Source organism: Taudactylus pleione, unplaced genomic scaffold (genome assembly GCF_031769625.1).
Source record: "Taudactylus pleione unplaced genomic scaffold, aTauple2 ptg000256l, whole genome shotgun sequence".
NCBI lineage: Eukaryota > Metazoa > Chordata > Amphibia > Anura > Myobatrachidae > Taudactylus > Taudactylus pleione.
Window position 1 is genome coordinate 12,009,221 of NW_028284658.1, and position 24,872 is coordinate 12,034,092.

The 24,872-nt window shown below is 43.5% G+C and overlaps 1 protein-coding gene across 1 annotated transcript in view; it reads left to right on the forward strand.

Moving 5' to 3' along the window:
* Window positions 1-24,872, forward strand: part of NECAB3 (N-terminal EF-hand calcium binding protein 3) — a 176,054-nt gene that overhangs the window by 93,300 nt on the left and 57,882 nt on the right. Inside the window, exons 6-8 of the mRNA XM_088480807.1 lie at window positions 11,873-12,009; window positions 17,331-17,443; window positions 17,943-18,022. Of these exons, the coding sequence (XP_088336933.1) occupies window positions 11,873-12,009; window positions 17,331-17,443; window positions 17,943-18,022 (330 nt within the window). The remainder of the gene's footprint in view (window positions 1-11,872; window positions 12,010-17,330; window positions 17,444-17,942; window positions 18,023-24,872) is intronic.

The window sequence follows — 24,872 nt, forward strand, 5'->3', positions numbered from 1 at the left end:
AAGAGCAACAATTACCGGGTGGATGTAAAGGAATGGGCAGTCCTTTATGAGCTTAAGGCTCTTTCAGCCACTTGTGGATATACTGCTTTTCTAAAGATTATGTTTATGGATTGCAACTTTTTTTGGATTGTTGATTTATGCTTACCCTATGTATTAAAACTGTGCTTCACCATATGCATGATTTTCCCCTTATTTTTGGGTATTAACCTGGGGACGTGTGAGAAGCTCACCCTTGGTACTATTAAGGGACGCCTGGGAAGAAGTTTGTGAGAAGTCTGCTATTGTAATGTATTACTAGCGTTGGAAAGGAGGTTTCAATTTCTTGTGTGTAGTTTTGATTTGGTGAAGGTATGAGGATACTTTCATTTGAAACCACTTACCTGCAGCTCGTTTGTTTGCGCACATATCCACCTATCACTTTTCCTGTATATTTATGTGAGGGGGAACCTCATGTGTAGGAGCGCCGATGATTGTGGTTGTCCATGGGAGCAATGTCAAGGGGAGGAGGAGACCATGGACCACTTCTTCTGTGAGCAGGGCGGTTCTACGCATATGCATGGTATGCAGCTAAGTAGGACACCACATAGTGGAGGGCACCTCTGCTGTGACCATGCAGGCTGCGGGCAGACTGTGTCTCTGTGACTTAGCTGCACCACGTGTGTAGCGCTGACCGGACGGAGTTCGGTCAGTACTACACAGTAACAAACACACAGCCATTGGCGCCGGCAGCTGTGTGTTTGTTTTAATTAGCAGCCAACAAGAGTCTTGGAGGACGGACTGAGGAGTGGATGGCAGCGGCGGGAGCAGGAGCCGGAGCGAGGATTCAGGTAAGTGTTTTTTAATTTAATTTTTTATTATGTGTGTGTCTACTGGGGGGGGCACTACATTTGGGGGGACGTCAACTGGTGGCACAACAAGGGGGGGTGCTACTACAAGGGGCACTACGGGGGGACTACCACTGGGGGCACTGCATCAGGGGATCACTATTGGAGGCACTATAGAAAGGGCAATACTGGGGGTACTGCATGGGGGGCAACTACAACTGGGGCCAATGTTTATAGGGCACTGCATAAGGGGTACCACTGTTGGGGGCACTATATAAGGGGCACTGCATAGTGGGTAAAATTACTGGGGGCACTGCATAGGGGGGGTACTACTGGGGGCACTATATAAGGGGCCTACTACTGGGGCACTTCATATGGGGGACCACTACTGAGTGTAGGCAACGAAGTGTTAGGTGCCCTAGTGGTGGGTAAAAAGTAGATGAAAGTAAAGTAGGGAGAAGCACAAGAGGGTAGGGGGCCCTGCTCGTAAAAGCCTATATTCTAAAGGGGACGGGGAAGACAAACAGGTGTGACACAGATGGGGTAAACAGGGAGGAAAGAGCATTTTGCGGCAACTTAGGATGGGATCTGTAAGGCTTTGATGCAGTAATGGGTCTTGAGCCCATATGAAGGATTGTAGAAAGGTGGCGAGTACAGGGAAGGGAAGCCAGTGGAGGGCTTGTAGGAGAGGGGAGACAGATGTGTAGAGTGTTTGGAGAGGAAGATGAGCAGCAGCATTGAGGACAGACTGGAGAGGAGAGAGATGGGAGTTGGGGAGGCCAGATAGGAGGAGGTTACAGTAGTCCAATCTGGAGATGACCAGTGAGTGTATGAGGGTTTTAGTAGCATCCTGGGTGAGAAAGGGTCTAATCTTGGAAATATTTTTGAGATGGAAATGACAGGACTGTGAGAGGCTCTGGATATGTGGTTTGAAGGAGAGGGAGGAGTCCAGGATAACTCCAAGACAGCACACTTTGAGTCTAGAGGAGATAGTTGTGCCATCGATTGTCAAAGAAATAGTGGGAAGTGAGGTTTTGTTGGAGGGTGGGAAAATGATCAGCTCAGTCTTAGACATATTAAGTTTAAGAAATCTCTGGGACATCCAGAAAGAGATAGCAGAGAGACAGTTGGAGATACAAGTGAGGAGAAAAGGAGAGAGGTCAGGGGAGGAAAAGTATCATCAGCATAGAGATGATAATGGTGGTCAAAAAAGCTGATGAGTTCACCTAGAGAGGAATTATAGAGGGAGAATAGTAGAGGTCCAAGAACAGAACCTTGGGGAACACCTACTGTAAGAGGCTGTGGCGGAGAAGAGAATTCACAAGAGGAGACAGAAAAGGACTGGTCAGAGAGGTAGGAGGACAGGTAGGAGAGGGCAGTGTTACGTAGACCAAGGGAGTGAACGATTTGCAGCAGGAGAGGGTGGTCCACAGTGTCGAAGGCAGCAGAGAGGTCAAGAAGAATGAGCAGAGAGTAGGGGCCCTTGGATTTGGCAGCAAGGAGGTCATTGCTGACTTTTGTGAGGGCAGTTTCAGTGGAGTGGAGAGAATGGAAGCCAGACTGAAAAGGGTCAAGGAGGGAGTGGGAGGAAAGAAAGGTGGTAAGGCAGTTGTAGACAATCCGCTCAAGGAGCTAGGAGACAAAAGGGAGGAGAGAGGATTCAGGTAAGTGTTTTTTAATTTAATTTTTTATTATGTGTGTGTCTACTGGGGGGGGCACTACATTTGGGGGGACGTCAACTGGTGGCACAACAAGGGGGGGTGCTACTACAAGGGGCACTACGGGGGGACTACCACTGGGGGCACTGCATCAGGGGATCACTATTGGAGGCACTATAGAAAGGGCAATACTGGGGGTACTGCATGGGGGGCAACTACAACTGGGGCCAATGTTTATAGGGCACTGCATAAGGGGTACCACTGTTGGGGGCACTATATAAGGGGCACTGCATAGTGGGTAAAATTACTGGGGGCACTGCATGGGGGGGTACTACTGGGGGCACTATATAAGGGGCCTACTACTGGGGCACTTCATATGGGGGACCACTACTGAGTGTAGGCAACGAAGTGTTAGGTGCCCTAGTGGTGGGTAAAAAGTAGATGAAAGTAAAGTAGGGAGAAGCACAAGAGGGTAGGGGGCCCTGCTCGTAAAAGCCTATATTCTAAAGGGGACGGGGAAGACAAACAGGTGTGACACAGATGGGGTAAACAGGGAGGAAAGAGCATTTTGCGGCAACTTAGGATGGGATCTGTAAGGCTTTGATGCAGTAATGGGTCTTGAGCCCATATGAAGGATTGTAGAAAGGTGGCGAGTACAGGGAAGGGAAGCCAGTGGAGGGCTTGTAGGAGAGGGGAGACAGATGTGTAGAGTGTTTGGAGAGGAAGATGAGCAGCAGCATTGAGGACAGACTGGAGAGGAGAGAGATGGGAGTTGGGGAGGCCAGATAGGAGGAGGTTACAGTAGTCCAATCTGGAGATGACCAGTGAGTGTATGAGGGTTTTAGTAGCATCCTGGGTGAGAAAGGGTCTAATCTTGGAAATATTTTTGAGATGGAAATGACAGGACTGTGAGAGGCTCTGGATATGTGGTTTGAAGGAGAGGGAGGAGTCCAGGATAACTCCAAGACAGCACACTTTGAGTCTAGAGGAGATAGTTGTGCCATCGATTGTCAAAGAAATAGTGGGAAGTGAGGTTTTGTTGGAGGGTGGGAAAATGATCAGCTCAGTCTTAGACATATTAAGTTTAAGAAATCTCTGGGACATCCAGAAAGAGATAGCAGAGAGACAGTTGGAGATACAAGTGAGGAGAAAAGGAGAGAGGTCAGGGGAGGAAAAGTATCATCAGCATAGAGATGATAATGGTGGTCAAAAAAGCTGATGAGTTCACCTAGAGAGGAATTATAGAGGGAGAATAGTAGAGGTCCAAGAACAGAACCTTGGGGAACACCTACTGTAAGAGGCTGTGGCGGAGAAGAGAATTCACAAGAGGAGACAGAAAAGGACTGGTCAGAGAGGTAGGAGGACAGGTAGGAGAGGGCAGTGTTACGTAGACCAAGGGAGTGAACGATTTGCAGCAGGAGAGGGTGGTCCACAGTGTCGAAGGCAGCAGAGAGGTCAAGAAGAATGAGCAGAGAGTAGGGGCCCTTGGATTTGGCAGCAAGGAGGTCATTGCTGACTTTTGTGAGGGCAGTTTCAGTGGAGTGGAGAGAATGGAAGCCAGACTGAAAAGGGTCAAGGAGGGAGTGGGAGGAAAGAAAGGTGGTAAGGCAGTTGTAGACAATCCGCTCAAGGAGCTAGGAGACAAAAGGGAGGAGAGAGATGGGTTGGTAGTTGGAGAGAGTGTTAGGATCAAGGGCAGGTTTTTTAAGAATGGAGGAGACAAGGGCATGTTTGAATACAGAAGGGACAGTGCCAGATGAAAGGGAGAGATTGAGGAGGTGGGCAAGATGGGAACAGGTACAAGGAGAGAAGTCGCAGAGGAGATGTGAAGGGATGGGGTCAAAGGGGGAGGTGGAAGGGGGGAGGACCGGATGAGGGCCATGACTTCCTATCCAGATACAGGGGAGAAGGATGTCCGAATCGGTACAATGGATGGGGATGGGTGATCCAGGAAAGGAGGAGGTGGAGAGCTGGGGGACTGGGGAGATATGATGTCCTGACGTATGGAATAAATTTTAGATGTACAGTAGGTAGCAAAGTCAAGGGCAGTGAGTGAGGAGGGGATGGACAGAGGAGGGAGTTGAAGGTGGTGGTGAAGAGACGCTGGGGATTTGAGGACTGGGAGGAGATGAGGTTCTTGAAGTAAGACTGTTTAGAGATGGAAAGGACAGCACGGTAGGATGAGAGCATAAATGGAGAAAATCTGCCTTAGAGCGTGATCTTCTCCACTGTCACTCAGAATGAAGGTGATAGTTGGTTATAGTGATGGTAGTGATAAATAGTGGGTAACAGTGACAGATAGTAATATTTAGTCGGTGATTGTGATCAATCAACTTTCACTAATTCTATAAATTCAGTGATCATTATCAGACAATACATCAACTCTAGATGCCCATGCAACCTACAGTGCTGTATTTGAAATCCCAATAGCATTTGTCATTTCTAGCGCAGAAATGACTAGTACCGTTATAAAAATAGCCTTTCTCTTTATTCGTGTTGAACAAAGCCAGGCTCTCTGCAGGAATAAACAGTCTGCAGGTTGGGGCAGGCTGTTTTTCTGACAGCAGTAAATTATCTTTTGATTTCAAAGGAACATGTTAAGCTGTAGTGTGCAGCCTGTGGTCTGACTTCAAGTGTAGATACCTTTTAAATACTGACCGTGCTAATGGACATGACTTTTAAATGATTATATGTTATTCTTTGTGACAAGTGGGTTTTTCAACACATTTTTATTTAAGAAGGATTTGAGGCTTATTCATGCTTTCCCATTGAGAATGTGCTTACTGGTTACAGAGCCTTTTTATGCTTCATTCTATCTCTACTGATATTTTTCTTTAAATTTCAACAGAGATGTAACTATTTACCTGCTGGGTGGTGAAATTGTATTACCTCTGTAGAACTGTTTAGGTTAAGGTTCTGACCTCATGCTCTTGTATGAGAAGATGTTCCTGCACATGCAGATATAATAACATCAAAGTACATGTGTAATAACTGACAGACAGCCTGTCATTGCAAAGTCAGGCACAACTGACAGCTTTATAGCCCAGGATGGAAATCAGTGCAACACCATAGCAGAAAAATGTCTTTACTACCCATTCTCCTATCCAAACTGCCAACTCTCCTGTCCCTAAAGCCAAGTCTCCTCTCCTGGCTCATCACTCTCCTATCCCTACTGCCAATTCTCCTGTCCCTAATGTCCATTCTCCTCTCACTACTGCCCACTCTCTTATCCCTACTGCAAATTATCCTGTCCTTAATGCAAGGTCTCCTCTCCTGGCTCCTCACCCTCCTATCCATACAACCAACTCTCCTGTCCTTAATGCCCTTTCTTCTCTCACTACTGCCCACTCTCCCATCCATGCTGCCAACTAGGGGATATCTGTGTATAAGAGAGATAAAAGTTAGTCACTTCTTTTCAACTGGGGGAACAAGGGCATAATGTGAATTGGGGGCAATACAATACAGCATAATGTGTACCATGGGCTATACAGTGTGACATAATGTGAACTGGGGCAGAATCATAATGCTCATTTTTCAAGACTATAATCTCTCAGTAAATAAACTGTTGGTGTGCCTTATCAATTTTAACACCTTGTTTATTGTAATGTAAGCTGGAAAAGATTGCAAATCTCTGCCTTTTGAACACATTGTTGTGGCCCTTCTTTCGAAGTCGTTTAATTAATTTTGCACTGTAAGACAGCCAGTCTGATTTGTGCACTCTCATTCTTCCTGGTAGCGACTCACTTCACTCAGCTAATGGTTACACTTGGGGCACTATCAAATGCAGTGTCAGACCTCACAGGTGCCTATCGCAGTGAACAACCAGGTTCGCATTCAGGACAAGTTGGCAGCAATGTCCCCTATTTATGAAATCAGTCTTAACACTCTTGACTTATGCCGGCATCACTCTCCTCTTTTTGCATTCTGGAGCTTCCCTCTTAGAACACAGACACATTCAATCTAAAGTAGCATCTTAACATACTGGACTAAAGCTATCTTGGCATTCCAGTTTACACGTCATGCTTGACCTGTTAAGTTAAAGAGATCAGCTCAGATATAAACTTGATTGACTTGAAGCTAGAGGTGAAGCTTAGACTAAAACCAAAGCCTCAACATAAAACATAAACTCAAGACCCAGAATCACACCTTTTAGACACTTGGGTACCGATAACACTCCCCTTAAAGTGTAAGACATCTCACACAAGTGGCAAAGGACATGAAAATCACACGGTGCAGGGGGCATGATATAATTTAATGTGCTTAATTAAAAAAAATACTTACCTATCAAACATATCTTACAGACCCTTTTTTATTTTTTTCTTGGCAATACAGTCCCAATTATCATATAGACTAAAGAAGAATGATCCATCTGATTGAGACATTGCTGCAGCAAATCCAAGGTGATACAAGTATTGTCTGCTAGCTTTAAGACAATCGGTACAGTATCTATAAAGTATTATGCTCCCATCACAAATGTGCAGGGGTGGTTTGTCTTTACGGGGTATAATTAGGTACAATTAGGGGAGTTGTGGTCAGCCACGGAAGCCTGATTTACTACCTTATGCTAATGCGGGGGATCATGCCTGTGCAAGCGGAAACCCCAGCCGCCCATTGATTTTACACCTGCTGATGGAACAGTCATCATTAGTTGCTGCACTTGTACCTACCTACCCCTTGCTAAGTGCAAGTGATCAATCAGAAACAGGCTTCCCTTCCCTGTATGCACAACTCAGAATTGCACAGAGTTTTTGATACACTCCCGCAACACTCCCACAAATATACCTGCCAACATAATGTGGCTATTACTGGGAGCTGACAAACATACTCATACAGTATGAACCATTGGAGTGGTCATTCTTTCACTCCTAAACACTAATATTGTGTATTAATAAACAGTGTAATATTTTTATACAATCAGTTTTGATTTAATCTTTGGATGTGTATTAATAAAGTGTACATTATGTACATTTGGTATTCATATTAATTTCCTATGTCATTATTTATTATCTCTTCCTATAATATCTTGGTATTTTTTCGTGTCATAGAGCCTTATTCTGTGTTGGCTGTAGCCACATTCGTGTCTGCGTCTGTGGGCAGTCGCCCATCTGTGACTTTATGCAAATGCTGCTACAGAGTCCTTCCCTGGTGTACATATGTATGTCCGATTGTGCAAGAACTAAGAAAGCCCACTGTCCGCACCCGTAGGCGCTGAAATGCTGATTGGTGCATCCATCAGTTGCTTCATCGAATCTTGCACAAGCCCTATGGCATTTGCAGTGTCTCCATCCCTGTTTGGCCTAATGTGTGATCAGTGTCTATCTATGCAACCACTTTCACAGATATGCTTGCGACACTACCATAACACAACCCACGGCCCCTGCATGTGGCTTACAAGGTGCCTGGAATGGCACCTTGCAGCCAGTAGCACTAATGTAGAGCCACGCTCCAGGCAGGCACCCTATAGCCTGTGTTCTAATTACAAAAACACATTTTCAAATGATAAAAATTAGATGTATCATGGGGTTAAACCAGTCATTAGAGTTAAACTGTCGTACATAATGCTTAGTACTGTACAATGTTTATTTTCACTTTTAATTTAGTCGTGAACTCTTTCACACTGGGCTATTAGCGCACACAAATCCTTTTGGAGAGGTGAAAACGTCAAATATATTTTTCATTACTGTAACATCCGCATATAGGTGACTTGCTTGCTTCTGTATACAGTTATTCTGTTTCTAAAGATCAGCACAGCAGGAAATAAGGTGGTTATGTTTGGTTACTTTCTGTACAATTTGAGTTGTATAGAAGCAGACAAGCTGTGACTCTCCAGCTGGTGTCAGTAAAAGCTTAGGCAGAGATAATGGGACTTACTGTTCCACAACTACTGGAGAGACCCAGCTAGTGTAAACCTGTAATAGGGTCTGTGTGTAGGGTTTTGTACTTACAAATATTGCTGTTAATGCCATTTCCAGACATGGGAATAAAAGCTCTAACTGGGTACAGGAACTCATAACTGTGTCTAAATGACCACAAAAATATAATACAGAACCTTTTTTATTTCAATTAAGTCGTTTTTATTGGAACATTTTTGACATTTATCAAGAACAGAGAACACAAAAAAGACAATGACATGAGCAGAATCTATGACATCATTAAACTATCCCATTGGAAAAAGAGACATACTGAAACAAGTTTGAAAACAGTGAGCATAATAACAGCAGAAAAACACATTCACAGGAAAAGTAATATTGTACGTAGCAGTACAGTAGGTTTTAAATTCTTCAATAAGGTAAAATAGAGTAGACCAAAGTCCTAAACCTCAGGAATTACTTCTGTTGTGATGGTGAATATCAGAAATAATAAACTGAATGAAGATGCTCACTAGAATGCTTACATCATTATATTAGTTCCAGGCATATAAAGGTATTGTCACATGCCCCTCTGGAGACCCCAGAATCAGACCCCGTTACTTACCTTTGCGGGCACTGACCCGCACTGTCTTCCGGCTCCCACGCTGTGCGCTGCTTCCTTCTCTCTCAGGGCGGCCTCCGCTGTTGTCCTCTGGCGGGTCCTGCTGCTGTGCTGATTCCACGCCGGCTCCTGCTGATCGCTGGTCCCCGCTGATTACTCCCAGGAAGCGCTGTCCTCCGGTCCATGGGCGTGGCCATCTTGGATTGCCCATGTGACTCCACTACCACCAATGAAGAGTCTTCTCCTTCTCCCTCAGCCTATCAGCTCCCAGCGTCCACTATAAAAGGACCCCCAATGCTGACACAAGTTGCCAGTGCAACTAGTCCCTTAGGTCTACTAAGTGTGCCTCCCCACTGCACTCCACGGCTATCCAGCCGCTCCACGTAGCCACCCAGCTACCAGCGTCTACCCACAGCTATCAAGCCGCTCCACGTAGCCACCCAGCTACCAACGTCTACCCACGGCTATCCAGCCGCTCCACGTAGCCACCCAGCTACCAACGTCAACCCACGGCTAGCCAGCCGCTCCACGTAGCCACCCAGCTACCAGCGTCTACCCACGGCTATCCAGCCACTCCACGTAGCTACCAATGTCTACCCACGGCTATCCAGCCACTCCACGTAGCCTCCCAGCTATCATCATCCACCCAAGGCTATCCAGCCATTCCAAGTAGCTTCCAAGCTATCACATCTTCTATACGGCTCCTTAGCCGCACCACGCTACTTCTGCATTACTCAACTCCTTATCAGTTTTCTGTATCCTCTCATGCGCAGAAACTTTATCAAGCCAAGTCTCCTCCAGCGAGCGTCTGCACCAAGTAATACAGGTCCAAGGCCCAGTCCTCAAAATCCCATGATTGTGACAGGTATCTTTTAACTTCTTAAAATCTTTACAGGTGTCACCATGTGTTCAGGATAAATAGAGAGAAGGCTTACATGTACGCTTACATATATAGTGCTCGTTACACTCCCAAAGCACTTTCTTTGGACCCTCCTGGATTGCATTTATTTTAAATAAAAACAGCTTCCAATCCACTCAGAATAAATTAAATGAACATTTATTAGATTTAAAATACACAGTATTGTGGCATACGCAGACTAAAATGCTACCAGGAGGTATTGATACCATTTGAACAGCATCGATATTAGAGAGATTTGATTGCACAGACCAGATTGCCCATACCTCCCATTTCAATATAAAATAACTTTGTCACACAGAAACAGTTTGCGGTTCCAACACACACAAAGGTACTATATTGTAAAAAGGGTATAATCAGCCTTAATTTATACAATGCAGCTATATACAGGATAAAAACAAAGATACAATTACCAACACTTCGCCATGCGGTCTGGATCCTAGACTAACAGCTGTCCATCAGGATTGCTGTGTGTTTCTTTAGGGTCAGGCAGGGAGAAAGGTAGCAAAGGAAAGGGGGCTGGGATCCAGACTGCATGGCAATTTATAGGTGTACAATTACCTTTGAACATAAGCTGAATACTCAGAGGGGTTCCCTATTGGCCCTTTATTACTGAGTCACAATGGTTGTTGCTATTCATTTGTTTGTAAATGGTTGACGTCACTGGAGGTTGAACTGTTAGAAAATCCCTTTGTACTAACATTTGGCATGCAAATCTACAGGGGAGGTGTACAGTGATTTATACAGTATAGAGTATAATTCTTGGCAGGTCTTCATAACTCGATAGTGATCCCTTCCATATTCATTCTGTTGGTTTCATATTCCTGTTGAGACAGAGGGAAATCGGTAGATACTACTCATGACCCATTTATCTTATTCCTAATCCCAGATATCATATAACTGCTATTTAACATGTAACATTCACTGCATACCTTTAAAACACCTAGCATTGTGCGTATCTCAGTCAGTTTAGGGTTAAATGGGATATAAGTTTATTGTAAGGAAAGGCTGCTGTCCATCGGGGTAAGGTTTCCGACAATAATACTTAAAAGCTGGCTATGCGATTGAAACGCAAAACAGTATTTAAACAGTATTGCTGTACTAACTTTATGTGTTTATGTAATGTAAAAATGGCGCTTAACTGTTGTGAGCACAGAAGCATGGCTCGCCATTCACAATATGACGAGTTGCGGGGGCATGGGATGCGTGTGCATGTATAGCGAGCATGTGCAATTGCGCGTGAGCAAGTGCGTGCGCAAATGCGGCGGGAGCCTGTGTTCGCATAAAATGGCCGTGGACGATCAAATCGTCCAATGGATGTCGTGTTGCGATTCGTGCGCAATTAAGCGATCGCAACCAATTTATACGGTTTCGACAGTGGATAACATATATCCAGGTTACAAATCAAAACGCAATCCAGGAGGGGCCAAAGAAAGTGCTACGGGAGTGTAACGAGCACTATATATGTAAGCATACATATAAGCTGTTTATTTATCCCAAACACATGGTGACACCTGTAAATATTTAAAGAAGTTAAAAACATACCTTTATATGCCTGGAACTAATATAATGATGTAAGCATTCAAGTGAGCATCTTCATTTAGTTTATTATTTCTGATATTCACCATCACAACAGAAGTAATTCCTGAGGTTTAGGACTTTGGTTTACTCTATTTTACCTTATTGAAGAATGTAAAACCTACTACACTATAAGTACATTTTTTCCATTTTGTATATGTGATGGGATTCCTGATGTTTGGAGGAAAATATTAGCAAGTCATTGGAGAAAAACTGACTACAAGAACCACCGTATACCCACGTGTTTGTACTGATATCTTTATGTTGTGATATTGTATTCCATTAGTGGAGCACGTTATTTCATTATTCTTTCTGTATATTATTAAAAAGTAGATAAGTATGGTACAATATCAAATGCTGGTTCAGAAATGGTTCGAAGATCTTCATTTATTCATATACTATTCTAAAAGTTATTTATCCAACAGGACTACGAGAATGCCTCTCAGATAGAGCAGTTTGTGACACGATTCTTGCTCCGAGAGACAATGAATCAGCTACATTCCATGCAGAGTTCCCTGGAGTGTGCTTTGGAAGCTGTTGAGGCACAGACTAGACAAGAAAGGTAGGCTGCAGCCATTTGTATATCGTACTACCTTTATGTGTACCGAGCAGTGGTGAATGCTCAATGACCATTTTAGTAAATACAATAAATAAACTCAATGACATGAACAAAATGGCATTGAAAGTTTAGCTATTTTGAGGTATTTGAGCATATGTCCCTATCAATCTTCCTGTGTATAGCAAATGGTCTCTAGTGGTGCCATGTGCAATGCTTTTTGCAGGTACAGTATGCCCAGTGGAGTGTGGTAACAGTGCTTACAACAGAGCAGAAATTTGTACCAACCATTGGAAGGAGTTGGAAAAAATGTGGACATTCCTTACAGAATACAGAGCCATTTCCATTTCACAAATTGCCTAAAGCTAGTGGATATTGGGGGGGGGGTCATGTAGCGTTGGATACATTTCACGTGAAAATCGCAGGTGTAAAAGGCGTCCAAAATAAAGACACAAACATTGAGCCGTACACATGTCTAGTTGTGTCCAGTTCTGCAACTGTAACATATGTGCTAGGTTTGTGCCAGGAAACCAGTAGTACTGTATATCGACTATGCCAAGAGTAACAAAAGCCTAGAGATGTGGCATGACTGAATGAACTGTGTGGACAGTGTGGTAAATAAATGAGAGTGTCACATTTACTGTGCAAAATACAATTACATATTTACACAAATACAACCGAAAAGTACAAATTATATCAAATAAAATACATGTCGTCTTCCATTCAAAAAGATAATATTCTTAATTGATATTTGCATCATCGTTGTGGCATTTAAGTACTGTGAATAGATAGCCACAACTTCATGTAATACAGCAGCCACAAAACTTATTTACAGTCAGGTCCATAAATATTGGGACATTGACAGAATTTTCATATTTTGGCCTCTATTCACCACCACAATGATTTTGAAATGAAACAAACAAGATGTGATTTAACTGCAGACTTTCAGATTTAATTTGAGGGTAATTACATCCAAATCAGGTGAATGGTGTAGGAATTACAACGGTTTCTATATGTTCCTCCCACTTTTTAAGGGGCCAAAAGTAATGGGACAAACTAAACAATCCTAAATCTAACTTTCACTTTTTAATACTTTGTTGCAAATCCTTTGCAGGCAATTACAGCCTGAAGTCTGGAACGCATAGACATCACCAGACGCTGGGTTTCATCCCTGGTGATGCTCTGCCAGGCCTCTACTGCAAATGTCTTCAGTTCCTGCTTGTTCTTGGGGCATTTTCCCTTCAGTTTTGTCTTCATCAAGTGAAATGCATGCTCAATCGGATTCAGGTCAGGGGATTGACTTGGCCATTGCATAACATTCCACTTTCTAGCCTTAAAAAACTCTTTGGTTGCTTTTGCAGTATGCTTCGGGTCATTGTCCATCTGCACTGTGAAGCGCCGTTCAATGAGTTCTGAAGCATTTGACTGAATATGAGCATATAATATTGCCCGAAACACTTCAGAATTCATTCTGCTGCTTTTGTCAGCAGTCACATCATCAATAAATACAAGGGAACCAGTTCCATTGGCAGCCATACATGCCCATGCCATGACACTACCACCACCATGCTTCACTGATGAGGTGGAATGTTTTGGATCATGAGCAGTTCCTTTCCTTCTCTTCTCTTCCCATCACTCTGGTACAAGTTGATCTTTGTCTCATCTGTCAATATGATGCTGTTCCAGAACTGTAATGGGTTTTTTAGATGTTGTTTGCCAAACTCTAATCTTGTCTTCTTGTATTTGTGGCTCACCAATGGTTTACATCTTGTGGTGAACCTTCTATATTCACTCTTGTGAAGTCTTCTCTTGATTGTTGACTTTGGCACATATACCTCTACCTCCTGGAGAGTGTTCTTGATTTGGCCAACTGTTGTGAAGGGGTTTTTCTTCACCAGGGAAATAATTCTTTTGTCATCCACCACAGTTGTTTTCCGTGGTCTTCAGGGTCTTTTGGTGTTGCTGAGCTCTCCGGTGCGTTCTTTCTTTTTAAGAATGTTCCAAACAGTTGATTTGGCCACACCTAATGTTTTTGCTATCTCTCTGATGGGTTTGTTTTCATTTTTCAGCCTAATGATGGCTTGCTTCACTGATAGTGACAGCTTTTTGGATCTCATATTGAGAGTTGACAGCAACTGATTCCAAATGCAAATGTCACACCTAGAATCAACTCCAGACCTTTTACCTGCTTAATTGATAATGAAATAACGAGGGAATAGCCCACACCTGTCCATGAAATAGCTTTTGAGTTGATAGTCCCATTACTTTTGGCCCCTTAAAAAGTGTGAGGCACATATTGAAACTGTTGTAATTCCTACACCGTTCACCCGATTTGAATGTAATTACCCTCAAATTAAATCTGAAATTCTGCAGTTAAATCACATCTTGTTTGTTTCATTTCAAAGCCATTGTGGTGGTGAATAGAGGCCAAAATCTGAAATTCTGTCAATGTCCCAGTATTTATAGACCTGACTGTATATCAGTGGGAAGGGTCCCGATGGAATCAGCCATTTAAAAGTGGCTGCCGATCATCATCATCATAATCAGTGGGCACTTTGTGCCAGTAGTTAAGCACCCATAAGAGAAATCTCTCCTGACTGGTGCATATGCCTCTGTGTCCTGATCAGATTCAGTTGCAACTTCGTGAACACGTCCTTACTGAATTCTGCTTATGCTAGCTCCTTCCCTCCCCTATACCTCCTGTAATGAGTAGCAAGCACAAGATGCATCCAAATCTGCATATGAACAGAAGCATAACACTTTTTTGTAGGCATGTGCAGACGGAAATGCATTTACTATGTACAACAGACTTACGTTCAGTTCTACATGAGTCCCTCTATCTCTTTCTGTACTTCTAATGGGAGGTATTTTGTGCTGAGAAACAAATTTCCAGGTACACTTTGGGCGGTATCCAAATAGGTGCGAAAAGCCGTTTTCGGTGATAAAATTTCACAGGGTGACGTAATTTCACCATGCGAAAAGTTTCCTCCGTATTCAATTCCGTAGCCTTTTCGCCGGTGCAGAAACTCAATGCAATGGAACCGGCGAAAAAGTTTCGCCTATGAATAGGTGGCAGAAAAAAGTGCAAACTTCGGAAAACCCACCCTACACCCTTGGGACAGTACCCTAAAAGTAAACTGCTTAAAAAAAAAGTAAAAAAATACTTTAGATCACCCCAAAAAAGTACTTTCATTTTGGGGGCAAAAAAGTCAAAAGTTGGGGGACAAACATTAAAACTAGCGAAATAGACTCCAGGGGGTCCCCAAGTATGCCCCAGGTCCTTTCAAGTTTGTAGGTGCTTGCGGCAGGTGGATTTTTTTTTGTTTTTTTAAAAGTTCACTTTAGCAACTTTAAAATATGCTAGCACCCATTTTCATGTACCCCAAATTTGCTGGGACTACTTATTTTCTGTAAAAAACTGCTAAATGCTATTCTTCACCACTTCTGCAAAGATGCTAAATAGCAGCTATTGAAATCATTTAAGTACCCCAAATACCTTAAGCAGGCCTATTCTGAGATATCTATAGTGATCCCCAATGTCAGTGCATCTTTTGGGAGGTGTCAGGCTGATTCCCCAAATCTGACAGTACTTTTCGCATGTTACAGTTTCGCCGGGTCCCGTTTTCGCTAATTTCTAATTGAATACGGGGATAAGCGGGGACGAGCGCAATACTTTTTCGTATTGAAAACCAGCGATGCCGGCAAAAAGTTTGACAGGCGAAAAGTATGGGACTTTTCGCTCCGAATTGAATATGCCCCTTTGTTCACTATAAAACAAATCTTCAAACACACAAATTGCTGCATGCAATTAGAACAGCCACAATGTCCCCTCTCTCATGATTAAGTCACAGCAATCTATTGAAAGGTGAAAAAAGTAGAAAAGTTTAATAGGTGGAAGAAAGTGTTTCCTTGTGTGCACGGTGCACCTCTCAGATTATCTTGTCTCTATGCACAGGGAAGCCTCTTCTCCCAGGAATAGAGGGTAGGCGTTGCTCCTTGCTATGCTCTGGGTAGACCATCTAGGCGAGTGCACCAATGCACATCCAGGTCCAGGTCTGTTTCTTACTCTGTATGATGGATAACTAACAATCCACTTGTGGTTATGTCAAATTACATATAGAAAAGAGCTGAACATTTCAATACATGTAAATAGCAATACTTGCTTATTTACCACCAAATTAGGGACATATTTATTGAAAACAATTTGCATGATAACCCTTTATTGGAGGGACATCCATACATATCATGCATCCCTAGGATATACTGTATGTACAGTCAGGGCCGGTGCTAGACTTCTAGGCACCTTAGGCAAAACTTCTGCATGCACCCACATTTTTAAGGGGCCATCCCTAACTTAGGTCTTACACAATGCCCACAGTAGTAGTTCCCCTAAAACACTAAATGCCCATTTGTAATGGTGCCCCTTATGCAATGCCCACTGTAATGGTGCCCCTTATGCAGTGCCCCCAGCAGTAATAATGCCCCCTGAGGTAGTGCCCCCAGTAGTAATGCCCCAAGTATTAAATGCCCCTTTAGTGCCCCCAGTTGTAATGCCCTTGTAGTACCCCCAGTAGTAATGCCCCTTGAAGTGCCCGCAGTAGTAAGGGCCCCTTGAAGTGCCCTCAGTTGTAGTGCTCCCAATAGTGCCCCCAGTCATAAGGCCCCTGTAGTGCCCCCATATGATGCCCCCAGTAGTAAGGCCGCTGTAGTGCCCCCAATAGTAAGGCCCCTGTGGTGCCCCCAATAGCACGGCCCCTGTAGTAAGGCCCCCAATAGTAACCTTTAGTGTAGGCTGCAAACAGCAAAATGAAGGTGTATTGTCACATATTGGAACACACAAGGACACAGTGACACTATTATACTGCATTTAGGATAAACATTTGCACTGAACCAGTTATCTTTCATCTTTTTCCTAGTGCAAGTTAGACAATGAGATCAAAGTTTGATACGTTATGATTTATTGCAAGGATTGCATCTAAATGTTTTGTTAGTAAATGAACCCCTTTATATTTAATCATCAATGTGCTACAGCACCACAACTACCACACTTTAAATGAACCTAATAAGTTAGGGCTTCATTTAGAGTCATGGAGGAAATGCAGCATATGTGCACCTGGGCAAACCATGGGGCTGCACCTGCCTCTGGTGAGCAGTGACATGACACCCCAAATTCCTGCAAGCTGGTACAAATGCGCTGACTCATGAGACGCCCATCAGTCCGCCACCTAAACCAGGACAGCTGGGAGGCATGGTATAACTGAAGTACATTTTATTGACAAAGTTTCATTATGTTACATCTAACGCTTTTATCATCTGTCCTCTTTAAGACAGGATGTGAAGAAGACAGAGCCTCAGCGGGTTGGACGTAGATGCAGACGCCGATCTCATAAGTCTGTCTGCCTCTCCCCAGAAGATGCCTATCCTGGGACTCTGACGACTGGTATGCCTTAATCTCTCACTAACGAGCCTATTTATCAAATAATATTTGCGGGATGTTCCCCGAAAATACCCGTTTCTATGGGAGCTGCAAAGCTGTCAGATTTACCAGTTTGGCCCTGATAAGATAACGTGTTTTCCTATAGTAGCATTTGGGCTACTGTTTTGCAAAAATGACCAGGAGAGGGTTCCCCTGGAACCCACCATGGCAATGGATGCCGTACATGCGTGGACTTGCGTAGAACTGCCCCGGCTCCCGATATATAAGGGAAATGATTGCTTTTGTGATCATTTCACTTCTTTACACATTGCAGGGTTGAAGCCCCTGTCCCTGCTGGTCATTTTTAGTACATGCAGGCGAATGTGAATTTCATATTGCCACAAAAAGCGTTGATAAGACATTCTCATTTTCGGGTCTGAAACCAGATAATTAGTAAATATGCCCTTAAGTGATGTGTTTGCCTTCATCTAACTATGTGTAAAGTTTGCTCTGTATCTGGTAGGTGTGCTGGAAGATGGTGACCCTCAGTGCTCTATACAGATTAATCGCTTGGAGCAGCTCATTGACAAGCTGGAGTGTATGGTATGTGGTACTTTTAATGATATACACCATATATACACACTAAGCCAAAGTGACAAAGAAATCTGCAATCATCTTAAACTGTGAATTTGCTAACAGTCTAGTGCTGTGGCTCATCGTTATTATCTGCTATTTTTTTTAAATCAAGTATATTTTATTTTAAGTTTTGAAAATACACCCAATAAAAATAGTAATAATAATAAAAGCAAGTGTAGCAAATATGAACAGTACATTTTGTGACATATACATACAGACAAAGCAAAGTATAAGGTATGGCCACATTATTTAGGATATACATACATGTCTCAGGTAACATATGAAAAAAAAGAAAACATAACGAGTACCCGAAAGCGCCATTCGGGTTCCCGAAGCAGGAGCTGGAAACCAAAAACAACAAGCATAGGAGGTGCATAAAAATACCAAGGAAATCCTATATAAATGTCCCACCATAAGACTGACCACACCCGCAAAAATAATAAGAAAATAATAACTAAACGAATACAAAATACACCCAAAGCAAACCTAGCATATAACCCCCAACCCTGTATAGCCTATCCCCAACTCAGGTATACCTGGATCCCGCATTTCCCTCCCCCCTAACTAAACTAACCTACTACTAACAGCCCTCCCCCCGATTGAAAGGATAGATATTCGGATAACTGACTGGGGCAAAAATACAAAAATGGCCATATTCAGGACGAAGCAGGCATCCGGCTCCTCCCATAAACAACTGTACTTTCCCTCATTTCCGTAAAATGACTAGAAATATATACAGAAATACTGAAATATAATAGGCTAAAAAACAAACAGATTACGTATATCTAAGGTGCTTTGACAGAGAAACTACCTTTACCAGGAAAGTAGGGTAATCCCATAAAATAGACAATAGCCACAGCAAAATATATATATAAAACAGAATATATAGATATAGCAGGAGTCTCATATAACAAACATATAACCAAATAAAATATAATAATCACAAATTATATTAAATGACGCACAAATATGTGATAAAAAGGATATATATATATATATATATATATATATATATAAGAATACTATAAAGTACTAGGCAATTACAGAAGAATCTTCAAATATACTATGGCAGGTCATATCTTACTAACAACTTGCCTATAACAACTGGTAAGGCAAAATAATAGATTTATGCAGATCAAGCTTCAGCCCCCTGTGAAAATCACCATAATGAGCAGTCCCGTTCCAGCATACCTGAAAACCGACAGGAAAGTACATAAAATAAAACAGCAGCAAGTCCTGGAACCACGGCAGACCCCACAGGGCTAAACATCTGAACTTAGCCAATGCAGAGAGAACCACAGTCATATGGAAGGAGAAATACATGAACCGATTTTCCTGAAATGGAGTGTGAACTGCAGGATCAAAGAATGGAGATTCAGACATCTTAGTCTCCTCCTGGGGTTGCCAAGGGATACAACTTTGCTGATAAGCTCTGAGGCTGAGCAGAGGCATTGGTAGCTTGCAGGATCTGTTGTAGAGAAGCCTCCATGTTTGTTTTGTACAGGTGTGGTGATAGCAGAAATCAGCAAGGACTGGGTATAGGAGCTGTGTAATGGAGGCCAAGGATTACAGTGTGGGCAATCTTGCAGAGAAACTACCCTCCACATGTACTCAGGATCCAGCAACCTTAGTGAAGCAGGGCAGGGACTGTAAACAGCCTCCTCACCTAAAATGGGCGCAGGACAGACTGACAGATTGGTACATCAGTAAGGAGCCAGAGCATCCACCTGCAGCCACAACCTTCGGACCACACACATCAAGCACCAGACAGTGAGAACCGCCGCTGACCAGACAGCACAGGAGTGCCGGGAACAGCACAAAGAGAGACACTGCCGGACCTCAGCTAGGCCAGGATACTGTCTTCAGCGTCGGAGCCGGTAAGTATAATTAGCAGGCACGCAGGGTGACAAAACTACCACTGGAGGTGCAGTGATATGTAATGCACCTTTGGTTCAAGTTTCAGCCCAATACCACAAGGGGAAAAGGATAAAACACGGATATTTAGCAAGTGCTCATGGAACCAGCTGCCTGCGCCGACCAGAGCCAAGCCACGCCCCCCATTATCTGCTATTTTACACCAACCCTTGACCATCCACAAATAATATCACTTTCTTGTGTCCATATACGTCTTGTACTGATCTGCAACTTTTCATATTTTCGGGGGCGCTCCTTTACTGCACTTGCCCTATGTTAAAACACGCCCATCTTATCTATCCAGGTTTGCGCAGATTTGTACCATCTTTGGCAATGAAATGCTCTTTTCAGTGTCCTTCAATATACTGAGGGCTTACAAATAGGGCTTACAAATAAGGAATATGGTGTCTACAATGTACACAGGCCTTGGTTTGTCTGGGGGGCCCAGTGTTGAACTGGGCTAGCCAGGGAGGCTGCACAACACCCTCCCTCAGGAGAAGCCATGTACCCAAGCTTGACCACAGCTTCCTCTAGCAACAGGGCCCGTAATCTGTCTTGGCGGCCCTGTTCCTATGATGCCTCCTGATATGTTCCTGAGATGTTTGAATGTATATTTGTGCTTCTACGGAAACGTTTTAATTTGGGCTGTATTTATTTTCCACGCAATTTTATTTTTTTTTATAAATTCTTTATTTTCAAATTTTATTTTATGTTTTTCAATAAACATATACAATAGCAGAACCGAGAAAAAGAAATACTGAACAAACTATGGGCCTGATTCAGACCCACTCGCGAGCGGCTGTCCGCTCGCAAGTGGGTCGATGGTCTGCACTGAGCATGCGCACGACGGAGGGAGCTCCGTCGTGCGCATGCGCCAGACACGACGAGCGAAGGACTTTCCTTCGCTCGTTGTGTCCGATCAAAGGGGGCGTGCTGTCAATGTTGATTGACAGCACGCCCCCTTTGGTGGGCGTGCCGGGGGCGTGCCTCCCTGACGGGGGCGTTCCCACGGGAACGCCTCCCGTCAGAAGCCGGCCCACTGACATCACTAGTGATGTCAGTGGGAGTGATTTTGGCTCTGATAGAGCCAAAATCACTCCGGAGTTTGCGGTTGAAAACCTCAACCGCAGGCTCCGGCTCGCAATTTCGATGGTCGCGATGGTCACGACCATCGCGGCCATCAAAATGCACGCTCGTATAGCCTGTGGGTGGTGACCCACAGCTATACGAGCGTCCAGGAGGACGCTCCATGAAAATGGAGCCCGGCCCTCATTCAGAGCGTGCGCTCTGCTCAGAGCGTACGGCTCTGAATGAGGGCCTATGTCATTCCATATAATAAACAAGATACACAAAGAGACACCAGTGCGACATCCAATTTGTATACATCCATAAAACTGCAAAAAAAATTAATACAATCAAAAACATATAAACATAATACAAGACAAACCACAGGGATACACAAGGGAAAAAAGGAGGGAGGTGGAGGCATAAGGAATAATATAGAGCAGATCACAGATATCCAATATATTATAAAAATGAAAGTATGTGGCCATTCGAAATCTAGTTGTCAAATATATAACCAAAGCTACATATTATAGCCCATGAAAACAGTTACTTATACTTGGTCTCGGGGTATCATATCCTTGTAGGAGGAAGAAGATTTAAAGTCCATCCAACCAAATCATAGTGTCACATAATCAGAATGCTTTTCGGGGGTCGAATAAAAAATTTCGTCCATTGACGAACCATTCCCAGGGTAAGGGAGGTACAGAAGAACGCCAACGGACTGGGATCACCGCTCTGGCTGCATTATTCAGATGTTTGAGTAAAGATTTTTTATATTTAGAAATGGGTATATCTGAGTGCGATAAGAGCCAAAAATCAGGCCCAGTCGAGACAGGTGAACCCAGAATCTCTGGTGCCAAGGCTATAATCTTTCTCCAAAACGGGACAATCAGTGGGCAGTCCCACCATATATGGAGTAACAAACCCCTATCCTGATGACATCGCCAGCAGAGCGGAGACACTCCTGGAGAAAATGTATGTAATGTAACTGGGCAATGATACCACCTCGACAGTACTTTATATTGTGTTTCCACAACTTCCAGACTTGAAGAACAGGTACTAGCAGTCTGATACACTTTCTCCTAATTAATCTGCATACCCCTAGAATTAAATTCCCATTCCCAAACATCTTGCAATGCTGGACTATCAGATAAATGGGATGTCAGAAGTATTTGATATATGCTGGAAATTACATAAACAGGAACATTAGGATGAGAACACATAGAGCTGTATTCAATTAGGTGCGAAAAGGCAGTTTCTGCTGAAAAGTATCGCCGGTGACATCATTTCACCATGCAAAAACTTATCCCCGTATTCAATTCCAAAGACTTTTCGCCGGTGCGGAAGGTCAATGCATTAGAATCGGCAAAAAAGATTCACTTATGAAAGGAGGCGAAAAAAACTGCAGAATTGGGGTTTTGGGGTGCAAACTTGCGGAAACCACCCTGCACCCTTGGGACAGACCCCCAAAGGTAAACTGTGTCAAAAAAAAAAAAGAAGACCCCAAAAAATGAGTTTGAAAAAGGGGGTGAAAAAAAGTACAAAGTTGGGGGACAAACTTAAAAACTAGCGAAATAGACTCCAGGGGGGTCTCCAAGGATGCCCCAGGTGAGTTTGCAAGTGCTAGCGGCAGGTGGATTTTTTTCGTTTTTTAAAACTTCACTTTTTCAACTTTAAAATATGCTAGCACCCATTTTCGTGTACCCCAAATTTGCTGGGACTACTTATTTTCTGCAAAAACCCCCTGCTAAATGCCATTCTTCACCACTTCTGCAAAGACGCTAATTAGCAGCTATTGAGAGCATTTAAGTACCCCAAATACCTTCAGCACGCCTATTCGGGGGTATCTATAGTTATACCCAATGTCAGTACATCTTTTGGGGGTTGTCAGGCTGATTTCCCAAAATCTGATAGCACTTTTCGACAGGTCCAAATTCGCCGGGTCCCGTTTTCGCTGATTTCTAAAAAAAACGGGGGACGAGCGATGTCGGCAAAAAGTCTGGCATGCGAAAAGTACGGGACTTTACGCACCTAATTGAATATGCCCCATAGGCTCAAAAGGAGTCATGTCTCTATTGAATTTAGCAAGACCTCCCAGAGAAGAAGCAAAGTGGCGGATCTGTAGGTAGAACCAATAATCGTGAGTGCCTAAATTTGATTCAGCCGACAAATCTCTAAAAGACTTAAACACACCACCCGAAATCAAGTGGCCCATTCTAGTAATACCTGCCTTTGACCAGGAGGACATAGAACGTCCGGAAATGCCAGGGATAAAAAGGGGATTATGTACAATGGGTGTAAATGGAGACGCCACCAAGGAAACTCCAGGTTTTGCGTGCAGCCTCCTCCATAGTGATAGAATAGGACCCACTGTTGGGTGGTCCGAGTGAGACACCTTAGAACACCACGGTAGAAATTGTAATCAGAGATTTATGGAAAAAGACTCCAAAACCACCCACTGTTTTTTCCCAGGACTCCTGGTCCAATCCAGAATTCTACTTAACATTGTCGCTTGATGGTAAGCAGAGATCATAGGAAGCTGTCTGCCTCCCTGGGATTTCCGTCGAAAGAGAATCTGGTGTTTAAACCGAAGTCGTCTTCCTCCCCATACAAACTCACGATTATCATGACTGTTTGTACATTTCACAGAAAGCGAGGTGGGAGCTCTATAGGAATTGTTGTAAACAGATATAGGAGTCTAGGGAGCACATTCATTTTAATTATGTTCATCCGACCTAACCATGAAAATTTCTGAGGGAGCCATTTGGTCAAGACCTTCGAAGCTTGCTAAGCATGGGGGTATGGTTTAAAACAAACAGCTGATTAAGTCTGTTTGGTATCTGTACACCTAAATACTGTATGTGGGATGGGCACCATTTGAAAGGAAAACAGGAGCTAAGAGCTGAAAGTCTCCGTAGAGGCTGTGACATTAAGAACCATTGATTTTGAATCATTTATTTTAAAATGAGACAGCTGACTAAATCGATTACGTTCTTGCAGAAGATTTGGAAGGGATATAACCGGATTCGTTAGTATAGGCAATAAATCATCAGCAAAAAGGGCAAGACGATATTCGCGCGTCCCCACACATAAACCAGAAATATTCAGATTAGCCCTAATCGCCCATGCCAAGGCCTCCATGCAGAGCACAAAGACTAGTGGTGAGAGGGGGCATCCCTGTCGTGTACCATTTGCAATATGGATCGTGTTAGACAGAAGTCCATTAACCCGAACCTGCGCTGAGGGAGCCCGGTATAGAGAGAGTATCTTCTGGATAAACGCATCGCTCAAACCCAACCTTCCCAACACTGCCGCCATGAAGCCCCAATCCACCCGATCAAAGGACTTTCCGCATCTGTAGAGAGAAGCATCATCGGAGTGTTAGTTTTCGTTGCATAAGATATCAAATCAATAACTTTTGTAGTATTGTCCCTAGTTTCTCTACCAGGGACAAAGCCCACTTGATCGGAGTGGATAACGCCTGGTAGCAGCGGCTTGAGGTGATTGGCTATAAGCTTCGCATACAATTTGACATCCACAATCAAAAATTGGCCTATAACTGGCGGGAAAACACGGATCCTTCCCCTCTTTTGGAATCACTGTTATATGTGCATTAAGGGATTGGTCAGAAAACTGAGTTTCCTGTGATACAGCCTTACAAGCTCGGAGCAGAAGGGGAACAAGTTTATCTTTAAAAACCTTATTGTAAGAGATGGGGAAACCATCTGGTCCTAGGCTTTTTCCATTTGGAGATGTTTTTAGGGCATCTAACATTTCCAGTTCTGTAAAGGGTAAATCTAATGCCTGATTCACCGCCACGGGGAGAGTCGGGAAGTCA